The sequence below is a fragment of the Buceros rhinoceros genome, unplaced genomic scaffold (assembly GCF_000710305.1).
Source record: "Buceros rhinoceros silvestris isolate BGI_N320 unplaced genomic scaffold, ASM71030v1 scaffold7572, whole genome shotgun sequence".
In the NCBI taxonomy this organism is placed as follows: domain Eukaryota; kingdom Metazoa; phylum Chordata; class Aves; order Bucerotiformes; family Bucerotidae; genus Buceros; species Buceros rhinoceros.
Genome location: NW_010399399.1, coordinates 23,661 through 40,016, shown reverse-complemented (window position 1 = coordinate 40,016; position 16,356 = coordinate 23,661). Strand labels below are relative to the sequence as shown.

At 43.8% G+C, this 16,356-nt stretch overlaps 1 protein-coding gene across 1 annotated transcript in view; it reads left to right on the top strand.

The window, feature by feature from the left end:
* Positions 1–16,356, top strand: part of SEC24D (SEC24 family member D) — a 41,090-nt gene that overhangs the window by 22,389 nt on the left and 2,345 nt on the right. Inside the window, exons 8-18 of the mRNA XM_010131443.1 lie at positions 3,471–3,609; positions 5,317–5,432; positions 8,351–8,475; positions 9,659–9,850; positions 10,511–10,604; positions 11,945–12,061; positions 12,524–12,694; positions 13,114–13,210; positions 13,767–13,912; positions 14,622–14,760; positions 15,202–15,320. Of these exons, the coding sequence (XP_010129745.1) occupies positions 3,471–3,609; positions 5,317–5,432; positions 8,351–8,475; positions 9,659–9,850; positions 10,511–10,604; positions 11,945–12,061; positions 12,524–12,694; positions 13,114–13,210; positions 13,767–13,912; positions 14,622–14,760; positions 15,202–15,320 (1,455 nt within the window). The remainder of the gene's footprint in view (positions 1–3,470; positions 3,610–5,316; positions 5,433–8,350; positions 8,476–9,658; positions 9,851–10,510; positions 10,605–11,944; positions 12,062–12,523; positions 12,695–13,113; positions 13,211–13,766; positions 13,913–14,621; positions 14,761–15,201; positions 15,321–16,356) is intronic.

Here is a 16,356-nt window from a genome sequence, read left to right as displayed (position 1 = left end):
CCTGTTGGTTCAGGCTGGGTGTAAAACGCACCTAAACGATGGTGGAGTCAAACGAAGGGCAAGAATGTAGCTCCTGATGTAGGCTTGTCACCGCACTGATGGGGTCTCTGTCAAAGAGCGGACAGGAATCGGCCTTGGCTGTGGCGGATAGGAAGAGGCAAAGACAAGGTGTGGTGTCCATCACACGTGCGGATTTGTCTTGCAGCACAGCCGCAGAATGTTTTCTCGCGGCCCAGTCTCTGTGCCAGTCTGGCAGTGAAAACAGGTGCTTGTACGTACTGTATTTTGCGGTGCGATAAACGGCTGGTTTTCTTCAGCACAGCCGCAGAATGTTTTCTCGCGGCCCAGTCTCTGTGCCAGTCTGGCAGTGAAAACAGGTGCTTGTACGTACTGGTTTTTGCAGTGCGATAAATGGCTGGTTTTCTTCAGTGTTCACGTGTGCCTCTCTTGTTTTCCAGAGACTTTCTCTTATGATTTTTCTCTTTGGAGCACCTTTCCAGAGATGTGCCATGACAATCTTGAGCTTCATCACAGAAATTCCTACACTTAGAATTTCCAGCTGTGGCCCTGATCCTGCAATAAGAATATGGTGATACTTTGCAGGCATCACAGGGAACCCTTAGGAGTCTGTCAGGACTTCATTTTTATAGCAAGCAATAGTAATCCAGCTTTCTCAGACATTAAAGTGCAGGTTAGAGTCCCTTTGGAAATTTTTATGGATGTGTTTCTTCTTGGAGCTGTGCCACCAATGTCTATCTATTGCTTTGTTGTATTGCTCTGAATCCTGAGGGATGTTCTTGCTGAAATGTTTCCAAAATAAAACTCTTGCTATCGCAGCTATATTTGGACTGATAGCGGGATAAGTTCTGGTTTATCAGATTGGCTTTCAGGACTTGCACTTCAGTGAGGCCCTGAGGTTCCAGGAAAGGGAAAGTTTATGCAGATCTCCTCGAGCATTTCGCATCTCTTCTGCCCGACCCTCCTGTGATTTATCAAAAAACTGTAGTGTTCTGTCTCCCAGCACAACTGATTCTTTCTGCTTCCCTACTCTTCTGGCTTACATAAAGAAATCCCTTTTGTGTGTCCTGTTCAGATTTAGGCTACCAAGTATTAGTTTAGACATTGGCTTTGAGAAATATAAATATTTTGATAGTGCTGGCATGCCAGCAGCAATACCCAGGTGTTTCTGTTCGTGAGGTCCCTCTCTTTCTTGATTAGGGGGGCCAAACAGGCAAATTGGACAAAGGTTTGTGAAGAGATGAGGAAGAGAATTGTAAGGCCGTAACAAATCCAGAAGTCTAGCAAATGTCCTAATAGTTAGGGCAGATATCTCATTTGATTCACTTATTACTGGCAGAGATTTAAGAGAAGAGAGAAGGATGATGCCGATAGCTTAGAGGTGGAAAGGCAAAAGAAAAACAATGCTGCATTAATTTAAAAACCAAACAAAAAAGGAAAAAATATTTTTTACTTTTATCTTATTCCCCTGCTCCTATGGGAGTTTGCCACTGACCTCCAAGGGACCATAAACAGATCTCTGCTGCTTCTCCTGGTACACAGTGACATCTACAGAGAGGGGGGAGCACGTCAGACAAGACTTTCCCTTTTAGTACCCTGTCTTGTTTATGACCGGTTTTCTTTTATGTGTTCATTAGTTTAAACTTACTACTTTATGCTTTTTAATGCATATACAATATTATTTATCTGTGTGTGTTCCCACGGAGATCTACTTATTTAAAAGAAAAAAAAAAGTCACTTCACCCTGACAGAAGTGATTTTGATGATTGGAAATGCACTAGCAGTTTACACGCCTGAGCAGAAACTACTTTCTCTTGATGACTAGAGGGTCTAGTCTTACGGTGTGATGCCCTGGAAGATTTCAGCTTTTTGAGCTAAGTTTCTTTTGTAGTTGTGATGTTCACATCAAGAAGTGGAGTTTTGAAGCTTTCGGCCAGAGTGCTTATTCTAAAATTATCATAGATACTAGATGTCTTCATTATTGATGTAGTGTTTTAAATCACTTCAAATATTAAAATGTAAATTCTGTTTAATGTCAAAAAATTCCGAATGAAAAATCAATAAAGGTTCACATAGGGCTTTTTTTTTGCAGGATTTTTCTTTGTTAGACAAAATCCTTAATTCTATTGTGTGCATTTTTGGTTGGTTTTGCTTTAGTGGTTTGGGGGTTTCTTTCCCCCCTTTATTTTGTTTTTAAAGTTTCTGCAAGCTTCTTGGGAAGAAAATTGCTTCTGCAGCATGATTTTATTGGTGTTTGATCCTTATATATATAAAAAAACCCCTTGGCAAAAATCATTAAGCCCTTTGGAGGTTAATTTGGAGGTTTATTTCTCCTTTGGAGAAATAAATGGGGAAAATAGTCTCTCTAAAATATAAACAAACAAAATATATCTAAGCAGTGAATGCTAGAAGACCATGAGTTACTTTCTAGGTATTCAGAGACTCTTATGCTCCAAGAAAAGATAAAGTGTATAAGAGCTGAAATATGTCCCTTCGCTGTGAAGAGACAGAATAATTAACGTGCATATGCTAGTGGTAAGTTTTGGCATTCAAAGCTGTCAGTGTTTTTCCTCTTCTAGAGGTCTGCCGTGTGTTCAGACTCTGGATTTCTTTTCTTATTCTTACGTTCAGAGATTTTCAGTTGGAATTGAAGAGTAAGATAAAAAGAAAAATGCAAAACATAGAATTTCACGAGTAATTGAGCAACGCTCCGTTTTTATACTGTTTTCAAGTGTGACTTCTCTAACATGAACTCTAATCGCAGGAATCCTTCAATTGCTGCACAGTTATTACTGGAAGAGGCATCTGGAAAATGTCTCCTGTTAGCTGTGGGCTTTGGCAGGGGCTACAAGCGAGCCTGGTCAGCGTAATCCAGCTGACAAGTGCTTGACGTACTGTGTTTGTTTGCTGTTTGCCTTCACTAAATGTTAGTATTTCTTGTAAATGTCCTCTGTAGCTGGTGGCCCTGACAACATTTAAACGTGGCAGCATTCAGGGGCAAAATATTAGAAAGCTTTCTTAGCTTTCTTAGCACGTACCTATTGAGAGACCATTTGCAGTAGATTTCTTTGGGAAGAGCTCAGTCTGACGAAGGTGGCAAGTTACCTGACTCCAGCAGATTTCTCTTAGTGAGATGTAAAAACCCTTTGCTGAAGAGAATCGGCCTGGAGCCCTGAACTTCCAATGCTTTCAAAAGCTGGTAGCCTTTTGGTGTGAATCCTCCCTGTCTTTCTCATAAATGTGATAATACGGCCTGTGAACGTGTAAATTTAGCCCCTCGGGGATCTGTGGAGCTGAGCCAAGCGTGCGGCAGGCTTTGGGTGAAGGCTGAGCTGTGCACGGTCTCTCGATCAGATGCTCTCTGACAGCAGTCTGAGCAGTAGCTGTCTAGCTCACTTTCTTTGGTTTCAGGTTTGCATTGCTTTCATAACTTCATGTCCCTCTTCATCTAGACGCCTCTTTATGTTGTAAACCATGGTGAGACTGGACCAATCCGATGCAACCGGTGCAAAGCCTATATGTGTCCCTTCATGCAGTTTATTGAAGGTGGAAGAAGATACCAGTGTGGATTTTGCAACTGTATAAATGATGGTAAGTGATGTTCCTCTGACCTGCGATTCATGCAAATTCCGTAAAACTAGAAAGAAACTATATTCCTAAAGTGATTTTACTGACTTGGTGAGAAGATGGTTTAGTGAGATGCAGTAACTACGCTTATTGCTCAAATTAAAAAAAAAAAAAAGCTGCCCAAGAAATGTATGTAGAAATATTTGTTTGGTGCAATTTGAAAGAATAAATGTATGAACAATAATGCTGACTCATGAAGTCCAGTCTGATAGGTTCAAAACCTTATTTGAAAATACTGTGTCAACCTAGGACACAAAGATGCTGCTTCTGCGAACTGAAAGCAACTTTTGTGTAGAAAAAATTACTTTCTTTAAGAAAAATGACCAAATATTTAGAGCCCTCATAGCGTGGTCCTGTCCATGACGGTGGATGCAGTGGCTCAATGACCTATTAATCTCGCTGTCACAAGCGCTGGTTTTCACAGAAGATGCCATGCCATATTTGTTCAAGTGTGCTGCCTGCCTGTGACTCATAACTGTTCTTGTGCTCCTGGCTAAATCCCAAGGCTTTGCCAGAACAAGCCTTTCTAGACATTTGTATCAAGTGGGATTTCCTCACCGGGAGCGCAGCGGTCTATCGGTGCTTTCCCTAATACAGGCATCTTTTCAGCTCTGAAACATGAACCTTGACAGGCTCGGTCCAGCATCTTTTCTCCCTGGTGCTCAGGCGTTTGTGCAGGCATAGCAGATAACAGATGTCATAGCTCTTAGCAGTTTAAACTCTCAAAGAGAAATCTAAACGCACTGTGAATGCTTGAAGACAGACACTTAAGCTGCGGTGTCGTTTTAAATCATGCTTTGTATTACTATAATGTCTTTTATCCAAGTGAGAAAGCACTTAAAACCCCCAAACCTTTAATGAGGCCCAAAAATGGCCAGCAAACTAGGTAGATATTTACACTGCTGACACACACGTGCCCTTTTTACAGGGAAAGATGTGAAAAATAAGCATTCTAAATGTATATTGATTGAGGAAGGAGGACCTAAAATCCAGAGGTGAATCTTGTCCAGTGATACTCTAACCATTAGACTGGCTGTACGTAAACTGTTGGTGGCAAACGTGCTTGATTTCTTAATGCTTTGGAGTTCGGTACCTTTTGCCTGTGGCCGCAGAAGGTTCCCAGTGTAGCGGACCCCGGGCGCTTCGCTGTACAGTAGGGCGGGGTTGTGAACCGTGTAAAGCTGTTTGCAGCGAAGTGGTATTTCTGGGTAAAGCAGTACAGGCTTTAGGAAGAATGCTAGCTTTTCTGCTGTCCCTCTGCAGAGGGGAGAAAAGCCGAGTAGACTGGATCTACTAACATAATAGTCACTGTTGAGTCTGTATCCTGAGGCTGTCAGGCTGCTGGCCTGGAAATGGCCTGGGTCAGTTTTACCCACCCAAGCCTGACCGTGCACAGGTGGGAGAATACGGGCATTTCTAGGGGAATATGCCCTGTGCTCCAAATACAAAAGGAGGTGGCGTTACTGGAATGTCATGGGGGTTTGGTTGGTTGGGTTTTTTTAAGCCAATGTGGGGAAAAACCTGGGTAAGTGCTTAAACTCTTCGCTTGATCAGTAACAGAGGAGCCTATATTAGTACGTTGTATCTGTTGAAGGAGGTTGTTGGGTTGTTCCCCTCCTCCCCAAAATATAAAATTTTCTTCTTTTTTCTTGCTCCTGTGTTGACTTTCAGTCCCTCCATTCTTCTTTCAACATCTGGACCACATTGGCCGACGGGTGGACCACTATGAACGGCCTGAGCTATCTCTGGGATCCTATGAATATGTTGCTACTTTGGATTATTGCCGTGTGAGTATTTTCAGTATGCTGACTGATGTACCATTTTATGTCAAAACAAACAAAATCCTTTAAATACCCCCAGTACAGTAAATGTTCTTGCAACCTGAATGTCAAGACCAGGAACATTCTAGAAAATGTAGATAGATGCAGAGGATTTAAGCTGACGGTATTGTGTGGTGTTCTCTTGTGCTGCAGAGTATGGACAAGCAAGTGAGAGTAAGAGTAGCACAGCAGAGTCATGGATCAGCAGTGTTTAACGGGGTGTTTGCTCGGTCCTAGCTAGCAGGTTACACTGTTCAGAGGCTGTGTGGGCTGTTCTGATATAGTGTTCCGTTCCCGATGCCTGTCCTCTATGGATTTTGAAGGCAGATACGCCTACATTTCCTTCGCAATATTGAAAGCCTTAGCAAGGGAATTTGACCCTGTAATCTTTTCCTGGCAGGAGTCGTTTCAGCATTCTCACCAGAAAGTTACAATGGATCGGTTTTTTCTCTCCTAATAGAAGCTCATTGAAGAACTCAATCCAGTGGCCGCCCAAGTCACTGTACATGTTTATAGCTGATTTTATGAGAGATGTATTTGATACTTCCAAAAGTGTGAATTACTTAAACTTTTCAAACTTTAGCTCATTTTACAAAGCTGCAAGTGTGACTTCATCTGTCCATAGTATGTGGAGGTATTTAAAAGACATGCGGTGCTGAGGGGCGTGGTTTAGTGGTGACCTGGCAGTGCTGGGCTAACGGTTGGACTTGGTGATCTTAAAGGTCTTTTCCAGCCTAAAGGATTCTGTGATTCTATGACGGGTTTTTCTGTTCCTGCTGTCAGTGGAGTTGAGGTCATGATAAGGTTAGGAAAGACAACTGGATCCTGCAAAGTCTTGAAGTACACACCAGTAACTTCCTCAGACCACCAGGTTTAATTCTGCTTTCTTGCTAGGGTACTGCTCCCAAATCTAGAGAAATCCCTGAGATGATCTATATAGCTTTTATTGGAATCTGGGTTCGGCTCCAGAAGAGGAGAGTTGTAGGGAGGCATTATCCTCAGTGTACGCCCAGTGTAGCTCCATCCCATTTGGTTAAGCTTTGCTGATTTTTGGCAGCTAAACTTCTGAAACTTTTGTGTACTGAATGGCTCTGTGCCATTTTTGCAGTTCTTCTGTACAGGGTGTAACCCTGTGTGATGCAGCCATCATCACGGTGTATCTTGCACTGCAGTGGCTTTTGCCATGTAGCTTCTTAAATCAGGGAGTTTCCTTGACGAGTCATCCAGTACTGTCTGTTGTCTTGTTGCAAAGATCCGGCCATAGGCTTACTAGGACGTTACAGAAAAGCAGCCTCTTATGAAATTCACACTCACGCTGGAAATGCTGTCATTAAATCTTACAGATGTTAACAGTGTTCTATAATCCATTTTTTCTTTTGCTGCAAGTTGCAAAGGTTTAGTTGTTTTATAAATCCAGTTTAAGAGCAGAACTGAAAAGTCATTTCCTTTTGTGCTTATCAACTGACAAGGATGAACAGCTACAAAAAATGTTAACAGATACCAGCTGTTTGGCATTATTGTGCTCCCGCAAAGCGGATGTGGCAAGAGCACAAGTCCTCATTTCTCCATGTATTTGTCAGGAATTATGCAGGGATTCTTTATAAAGGGTGATGCGATACAAGCGTTCAGCAATAGTGTTTGATACGGTTTTTGAAACTAGAATCCAAGTACTGTAAACAGAACAGCTTTTAAAAATACTGCCTGGTTTTAGTTCACAGGAATTAACCCCGATTTACACGATTGAAATGAAGCAAAATCAAGGGTAAAATGTTCAGTTTAAAGTGTGCCAGGGACTGTAGGTAAGTCCTAATTCAAGGCTTAGATGCTATTTTTCTTAAATGGAGTTTTCTGGGGTTTAGTTTAACAAGTATAATTCGGTTAAGTGGTCAGAACTCTGTGTGGGAAGGCAGTGAAGCAGTATAATGGAAAAGCCATCCTGAATTTGACACCAGTTAATGACCACTACTCATCTTAACGGGAATCAGGAAAACTGATCTGAGGGAGCGTGATGATTACTGCCGCTGTGTTCCCTTTATGTGATCTTCTTCCTGGGTGCATCTCTAAGCATTACATTGCTTTATTTGGAAACGAAAAACCTTCATCTTTCTTTTTGTACTTAGAGACTTGTGCCAGTAGCGTCTCGCGATTCGTATGCCTCTTACATCATGACTAGAGGAATTCCCCCAGGAAGCCGTACCAGCCCGAGACACTGCTGCGTGTGCAGCAGTTACATACCCTGAACGTCCTGCTCTCATGCTTTGGTTATATTACAGGAAGTCACCTTACTCCTGAAAGTACCCTTCAGCTGTCCAGAATGCACTGGAGTAGGAGACGGCAAGACAGCCAGCCAGGGTGCACGTCATCACCACTTAGTGCCGCTGAGAAGGAGATGTTTTACTTCTGGTTCGGTTCCGAAGATGAGTTTTCTGTTTCCAGATTGGTTAGCAATCACGTAACAGTCGCGAGAGGCAAACGGTATCAAAACCTGGGTGTAAGCGTTCACAGAGCGCATTAACAGGATGGCATTGATATGGCTACAACGGAGCGCCACACCAGCGCGGTACGGAAAAGAGCCAGGAGGCAGAGCTGTTCAAACACGTGAATTGCAGCAGGAAATGTGTGTGTTTCATCTTCTCTAACAAACTGTTGCCCTTTGCATATTTTATTCCATTAGGATGCTCTTTGCCAGGGATAACGCTTTATTCCGGGGGTGGGCTTTGCCCACGACATGTCACCTTCCTGCGACAGTTACTCTTTCTGATCCACAGCGCTTCTTAAACAACTGAGTGCTGTATTTAGGTTGCCTTATGGTACCCCCTGTAAATTTTTTCTACAGCACAGGACACTGTCTGACTTTTCTTGTGAATGGTCCTTTTTTTCTGTAGAACAACAAGCCTCCAAAGCCACCAGCTTATATCTTCATGATTGATGTATCGTACAGAAACATAAACAGTGGCCTAGTGAAACTCATATGTGATGAACTGAAGACTCTGCTAGACAAACTTCCAAGGTAAAGAAACACACGTGTGCTTTGCTTAACTCACTGCACTGCAGTGTTCATGCAGCTTTGCATGCTGAGAGGTTAAAACAAGCTACAGAAAATGTCGGAATTTACAGTACAGGCGTTTTGGGGGTGACGGTGACCAAATGTGAATTTTTACACTGCTGGCAGCTCTTAAACTTTGTCTGGATTTACAGGAATAGGAAGAATCTGTCGTGCTAATAGCACTTGTAGCTGGTGTTCTTTCCCTTTCTTGCAGTGAACTCTAGTGGCGTTGCCAGTTAAGTCCCAGCCTGTAGTTTTGCCTTGCCTTGCTGTAGTTGTGTTACGGGCAGTGCTGCTTTCCTCGTTAAATTAAACAGGGAAATAGCAACACCGGAGTACTCCAGCGTGGAAAGCCTCTCTAAAGCCATGGTGTTGATGGCTTGTATCTTTAGCTCTTAGTGTTAATTAGCAAAACTTCTAAAGCTTCTTACAGGGCTGTCCTGGTATGTATCTGAGAGGAGAACAAATCTTGTGGGGAACAAACGTGTTATGAAATACAGCGCGTTTGCTTTGTGAGCATTAAACACTGTGTGCTTACTACTGATCAAATAATGACAGGGCATTACTCCAGTGTAGTTCTTAGTAGATTAGCATGGTCCATTATGGGATCACGCTTGTTAATTAGCATATTTTTTGGTGCTAATTTTTTTTACAACCATAATCTTGAATGAGTGACTTCTCCCATAAACTAAAGAAAATAAAATCAACGTGGCTATTTCTGTGGTTACTATTCTTACCAGGCATCGGTCATTAGTGTCACTAAATTAGGATGCATCCTCAATAAAGCTGATTTTCTGATTGTCTTGTAAACTAATTGTCCTATCCACTCTTTTCCATGTTTTGAGGACAGCATGGTTCATTCTTTACCTTTGGGGCCTCAACTGCTGGGATGGGAAGCACAGCCGATAGGGTTAATGTAAATATGTATACATTTAAACTAAACAATACAGAACTAAATAATACAGCAGTTGATTTTATCGGGGTGATTTAATTTGGCCTAAAGGAAAGATTGAGGCTATTACATCAGCTTGGTTGTTGCTCCCAGTACAGATAACGGGCTGGAGGCAGCTGTGCATCTCAAATGCATGCTTTTAGGCCAAGGTCAGAATTTCTGAATTACCACCAGTGGTTTCTGTTTTTCTTACAGAGAAGAGCAAGAAGAATCCTCAGCAATTCGAGTTGGTTTTGTCACTTACAACAAGGTCCTCCACTTCTTTAATGTAAAAAGCAGCTTAGCTCAGCCTCAGATGATGGTGGTCTCAGATGTTGGAGAAGTTTTTGTTCCTTTGCTGGATGGTTTCCTTGTGAACTTTGAGGAATCACGATCCGTTGTTATCAAGTAAAGTATAACTATTCCATATGTGGCTAAGATCTGGACGTTTATGATAGGCATTATGGCTTTCAGTCAGTTGTGTTATTGGGCTTTGGGGGGCACAGGCATTTACTGCAATACTTTAGAAGCCAGCAGATGCTTCAAGTCATGTATTTCCACCTCTGAGGAAAAGAAAAAGTTTTGTCTGCAATCCCCTAGTGCTGAATTTAAAGCATATTTCGGCCAGGTGTAAATCGTGCAGCTTCAGCTGTGCTGTGTCAGACGGGAGGGGGTTGGAGCTGTGAGCAGGGCCTGTTTTGCCTCTCGTGCTTTGTATGATGCACACCTGGACATGACCCTCCAGACTCCTGAGTCCCCACAGCACACCAGAACTCCTGGACTTTTAGCTATTTTTGATTTATTGCATATTCCTTTATTACTGCATGTTGGCAGCTTTGAAATAATGCATCTCATAGAACTTAAATGCATGGTTTGCTTTGTTCTCACTGGAATCCTAAGAAAGTGAGCAATGAAAACTCAGTGGTTTGGTTTGGTTTGGTTTTTTTTAATGTAAATTTGCATGGAAAACATCTTCCCGTGTGAAGACTTGGTATGTTACAAGGTGTGGCTGGGGATTATCCCAAACGCACTAACCAGCCAAGACACTGATCCTTCCATCTTCCGTAGCTTGTTGGACCAGATTCCAGAGATGTTTGCGGACACTAACGAGAGTGAGACCATCTTCGCTCCTGTTATCCAGGCTGGCATGGAGGCGCTAAAGGTTAGAGTGTTCCTTTTGTACAGAGAAGCAGCTCTTTAATGAGAATTGATAAGCTGCAGAAATTCCGTTTGCTCAAGCCAGTTCCCAAGTCCCTTCCCACGATGGGAAATTAGGGAAACAAAGTTGCTGATTGTTTCCAGCACTAATGCTCTGGTGTTCTAACAGCATGTTTGAACTGCTGTGGTAAACCGAGAACTCTGATAAGCAGAATATCTATTTCCAGATGGGGCTTTTTGAGGGAAACCAGTCCCTAGTCTATTCCACATCAGACGGATGTTTAGGAGAAGGTGAGGAGCAGGATTTGGTTTCTCATTCAGCATTTGAGAGAAATAAAGTGTGCAGTTACTGCAACAGCACCAGTAGATGCTCTGTGTTTGCAGAGATACTGAGTCCTTACACTGACTTCCTGTCCCCCACACGTGCAAGATAGGTTTTCTCCCTGCCTGTGCCGCTCCTGCTGAGCTCTTGTGCAAAACGAGGTATTTATGGCTGTTTACGACTGAATCGAGCAGGGGGTTGGAGGGTTTCCGCTCAACTGACAAGTTCTCACAGCTTGAATACAGCTGAAAATGAATCCACAGGTCAAGGTGCATCCTCGGTTGCTTCCTGCATGTCTGGGACATCCCCTGAAGAGCTGACACTTCCATGGGGTGCTGCCAGTTCAAAGAGTGCCACCGGAGTTCACCACAAGATTTGTGGGGGCAGAAATCAGCCAGTGGTGTTTCAGAATAGCTGATTTATCTGCCTGCTGCATACAAGTCAGGCATGAGCTTTGAGTAGAGAAATTTGTTGATCCAAAAATACACAACATTTCTCAAATCTGTTTCTTCAATAATTAATTCTGCCTGTAGTTTGTCGTACCAAGTGTGGAATCTAGTACAGGGATGTAATTGTCGCTCGCCTATAAAAATGTGGTGAACACTGGCGTGCCTGAACTGAAAGAAATAATTTTTTTCTGTTTAATTACATTTCCTTTTAATTTTATCCAAGTTAGCATTTGTGCTTTTGATACTTGTTGCTTGTCACCTAATGCTTGTATCCCGTTGGCAGTCTCCAAGAGAGGTACTCCTGGTGCTGCCCATGAAGATTTGAGATTCCCATGTAGAAATTACTGGAACAATGCATGAGCTGTCATGCACTGGACCAAGTTACTTACTGACGGAAAATGCCCAGGTTTTTTGGGACTTAGTTCCATCCCGATTTCGGTCTCTGAATGAGTTACTCAGCTCTGAGGAAGTTGCAGAAAGTTTGCCCTGTTCTCTGAGACACCACACTGTATGATAAAGAGGCTCATTTATCTTAGCAGCAATAAATATACCCATACGGTGTCTTTGAAACAGGCTGCAGAATGTGCTGGGAAATTGTTTATCTTCCATTCGTCACTGCCAACTGCAGAAGCCCCGGGGAAGCTGAGAAACAGAGATGACAAAAAACTGCTCGGTACAGACAAAGAAAAGGTGTGTGTTCCGCTGTGAGTTAACAAGGGACTGATACTATGATGCACTAACAGAGCCTTGACCTTTTTTTGTGGCTTGTCTTTTACAAAGCAGTGCTGGTTAATTCTAATATTCCCATTCTCACGGTGCCACGACCAGGAGTACATTGGTATTGGCCCTGTGGGAACACCAGAGGCAAACTCTGGCAAAGCAGCCCTGCCCGTCAATAAAGGAACCCCGGTCACAAATCGTTCTGCCCATCGAGACCCTTTGGTACCTGCCTGTTCGGTGTTTAGTTCTCCAAGACTGTACTGTTTGTTCCCTGCGTACGAGTGTATGGGTGGGGGCAACACGGTTTTAATCAAACCCACCCCTCGCTTAAAACTTCCACTTAACCCGTTTTCCTTCGGGAGGGCATCTGGACTGCGGCTGGCTGCCAGCGGTATCGTTTGTTATGACACTTGTGTTTTCAATTCTGTGCAGACACTCTTCCAGCCCCAGGTAAATTCTTACGAGGCCTTAGCCAGGGAGTGTGTAGCCAACGGCTGCTGCGTGAATTTGTTCCTCTTTCCGAATCAGTATGTGGATGTGGCCTCCATGGGCCTTGTCACCATGTACACCGGAGGAACGCTGTACAAGTACAATAACTTCCAGGTGAGTGGTGCACTATCCTTCCAGATAGGAACACCTGGGGATTTGTTGTTCTTTTCAGTGTGTGCTTCAATGCTCAACAGAAAATTAGAGAGACTCTAGAAAAATCTCCCAGGGATAACATTCAAAGGTAGAGGTGACAGCTCAGGCTCAAACACGTATCTTACGGATCTCACTGGAGATAATTTGACTGGCATTCTGGGTGTGTCAGCCCGGTGCCGAACTGGTGAACACTTGGGTGTACATCTTTCTGTAGACAGAACAACCAACGTGGTTCGTCTCTTAAAGGCACAGAGACCCGCGAGGAGCTGCCGCTGCCGTGCGGGGCGGAGAGGGGAGGCCGTGGGAGAGGGGGTCGGTGCGGGTTTCTGCTGCGGTGCTGCCACCCGGTGGTGAACTGGACCTTTTGCTTGCGTTCCCAGCTCGATGCGGACAGCGCGCAGTTCTTAAGTGACCTCAGGAGGGACATAGGGAAAAAGCCCGGATTTGATGCAATAATGAGGGTTCGGACCAGTACAGGTAATGGTACCCGCTGGGAAGGAAACTAAACGTGAATGCAAATGCCAGTGTATCATTTTAAATAACACCATGCTCTAAGATCAGGCCAACTGTTCTACTTCCTCATGTGCCTCTTGAAAAGGAATGGAATAGACTTGTAAAAGGCATCGATATTATTATCATACTTAATTTTCAAATAGGAGTAAGACTCCAGGTCATTCTGCAGGCACCTTGGATTGCAAGGAAGTGGTATAAAAATGTGTTGCTGCTGGACGCTCACAAGTTCCTCATTTTCATACTGGAGAAACACACACAGTGGCCAAGCTAACAGTGCAAAAGTTTCTGGGTGGTCTCAGGGTCACAGCGACGCTTCGTGGCCCATCAGCTTTTCCCTCCCATTCAACTGTCAAAAAAATGCCATCAGACCCCCTGAGGCTGCAAATCGCAGAGGGAAAATGGTTCCTGTCTGAGTAAGCAAAACTGACTGGCTGTAAAAGGAAAGTCACAAAATAATGACAGGTTTATTTGCCGTTTTTAAATAACAGGATACGTTTGTTTTGGTCTAATCTGGCTGCAGGCTTCAGGGCTACAGACTTCTTTGGTGCTATTTACATGAACAACACCACAGATGTGGAGATGGCAGCAGTTGACTGTGACAAGGCAGTGACAGTGGAGTTCAAACATGATGACAAACTCAATGAAGACAGTGGAGCCTTAATTCAGGTAAAAAAAAAAAAAAATCTCCAACTTACTTATTCATTACCTGTAATGTCATGAAATCATGAGCAAGAACTTCTGCAGCTGTAACAGAAAAAAGTTATGGTGTAGGACTGCTGGGAGCAAGGCACAGCTTGCTCAGACCATGGTGACATAATGCCACTAAATAAAAAAAAAAAAAAAGTAAAAAATTGAAGTAGAATTGGAGTAGTGAAGAAATTCTTAAGTGATACCCTCATGTCTAACCCATGGTAGGTGCAGATCCAGCGTTCGCAGGCCCTCTGGTTTCCTTTCCTAACGACTGACCCATGTAAAACCATTCAGCTTTCCAACATGAAGCGTTCCTGTGGTGTTTTTGCCAAGAGATAGATAACATGAACGGCCGAGCGCTTCTTGTCGAGCTTCTCATCTCGGCTGAACTGCTCAAACGTGACACACAGTATGACTTGATCAGCGGGCTCCTGTTTTCTGGTGATACCACCAGTGTGCATCAAAGGAGAGGAGGAAGTGCCTCAGTCACTAACTAGGACTTTTTTTTATAATCTTAAGATGAGTAACTTGTCTCATGTCTAACATCCTTCTGTAAGAACTACAGGTGAGCTGGAGGTGGCAGCAGCACCGCCAGGCCAGGCTGTCCTCAGAAGTCCCTGTGTGCCCAGGTGGCCATCATGAGTTTTAAAGTAAAACCCGAAGGTAATTTGCTTCTCTGTTGCAGTGTGCTGTCCTCTACACGTCGGTGAGCGGGCAGAGACGACTTCGCATACACAATATAGGCTTAAACTGCAGCTCCCAGTTAGCTGACGTCTACAAGAGTTGTGAGACTGATGCGCTGATCAACTTCTTCGCCAAGTCGGGTAAAGTTCTAACAAACAAACAGACCCATTTTCTTTCCTTTTTTGCTTTGGGTGGAGGAAGGGGAGGGGAGGGGAGCTCAAGAGATTACCCAGAGGGAAACCATGTGTTGTAACTACTGAAGTGTTATAAAATTGAGAAGACAAGTAGATGATGTGTTTTAGATGCACTGCTGCGGAAGTAATGCTCAGGAGGCAGCGAGGAACAGGCACTGCACATCACAGTGTTGGAGGTTTGGTGTGGGGTTTTGGGGAAAGGATGAATAAACAGCATCCTTTTATGATATGGTATGAACGAACATCCTCCAGGATGCTGTCTGTAAAAGAGACTAAAAACCCACCATCAACCTCAGCTTAGCAAAGGGAGACGCCAGCAGACTGGAGACACTTACAGAGGAGATGTGTCCCCAGCTTTATCAGGCTCTCACTCTTCTCTGTTTGCAGCTTTTAAGGCCATGCTCAGCCAGCCCCTGAAGGCGGTCAGAGAGATCCTGGTCAGCCAGACAGCTCACATGCTGGCCTGCTACAAGAAGAACTGCGCCAGCCCCTCAGCAGTCAGCCAGGTAACACCCGCCCCACCGCGGCGCTCTGCCACCCAGGCCTGGCAGCGCAGCAAGGGCCACCCCTGCCACACGGGCCCGGCCAGAAACGCAAGTTCCAGGACAGACTCCTCCTGTTCTTCCCGGTGTAACTAGCGACAGGTGGGGTTCCACGGTAGCAATTCAGACAGACACACCAAGGTAGCCACTGGAACACACTGAGGCGGCTGTTCCCGGACAAATGGCAGCGCCACTGAGGAAACAGAGGAGCGCAGCCAGCCTGCTTTTTCCTGCTGCAATTGTATGCTGACTCTCAAAGCTTTCTTTCACTTTTCCTTCTCACGTAGCTGAAGATTTTAGTATTCCAACTTTTTTACACGCAAGACTGTTATGGTCAAAAAGTGGAAATAACATTTTATCTTAGTAAACAATCTGAATTCGCACGTAGGTGTTGCAAGTGTGCTGGAGAGGTAAACACCTGATGTCTAGATGGTGTGTGGAATCCAGGGTGGTTAAGTCAAGTCTGTTAATTCCTGTATTTACCAAAGGGCAGGAAAAAGCTCCAGGAACCAAATTAAAGGTCTTTCAACTTAAGATCTTTGTATTATTTTTGGCCCATTCTTTTACATATCAGAACATTTAAGAAGGTCGTGACAGGAGGATGTTTTCAGATCCTTTCTTTCCAATCTTTCCTAGTAGCTGTTTTTGACAAGAAGTGTCTTTTTCAAAGAAATACCCCAAGATGGCTGAACTAAATCTAGATTAGTTCCTTTGATACCCTTTAAACTGTAGTTTCCAGTTCTTTCCTCCTTTGGCATGTAACGTAGAGATTAGAATCATGAGCACATCCTAATTCCTGACTTAAAATTCAATGCTCCAGTAAAAGCAACAGTTGTTTCCTTTTCAGTTATTCACCCTTATGTCCTGGTGGTTCAGCTTAAGAGAAAGACTAAGGCTGTTACGTGCCATGCAGTGGTTCTGATAAGCAGTGGTTTATGTTTAGCGAGGACCCAGCGTGGTCGAAATGATACCAGAGGCACACACACTGCCGCACTTACTT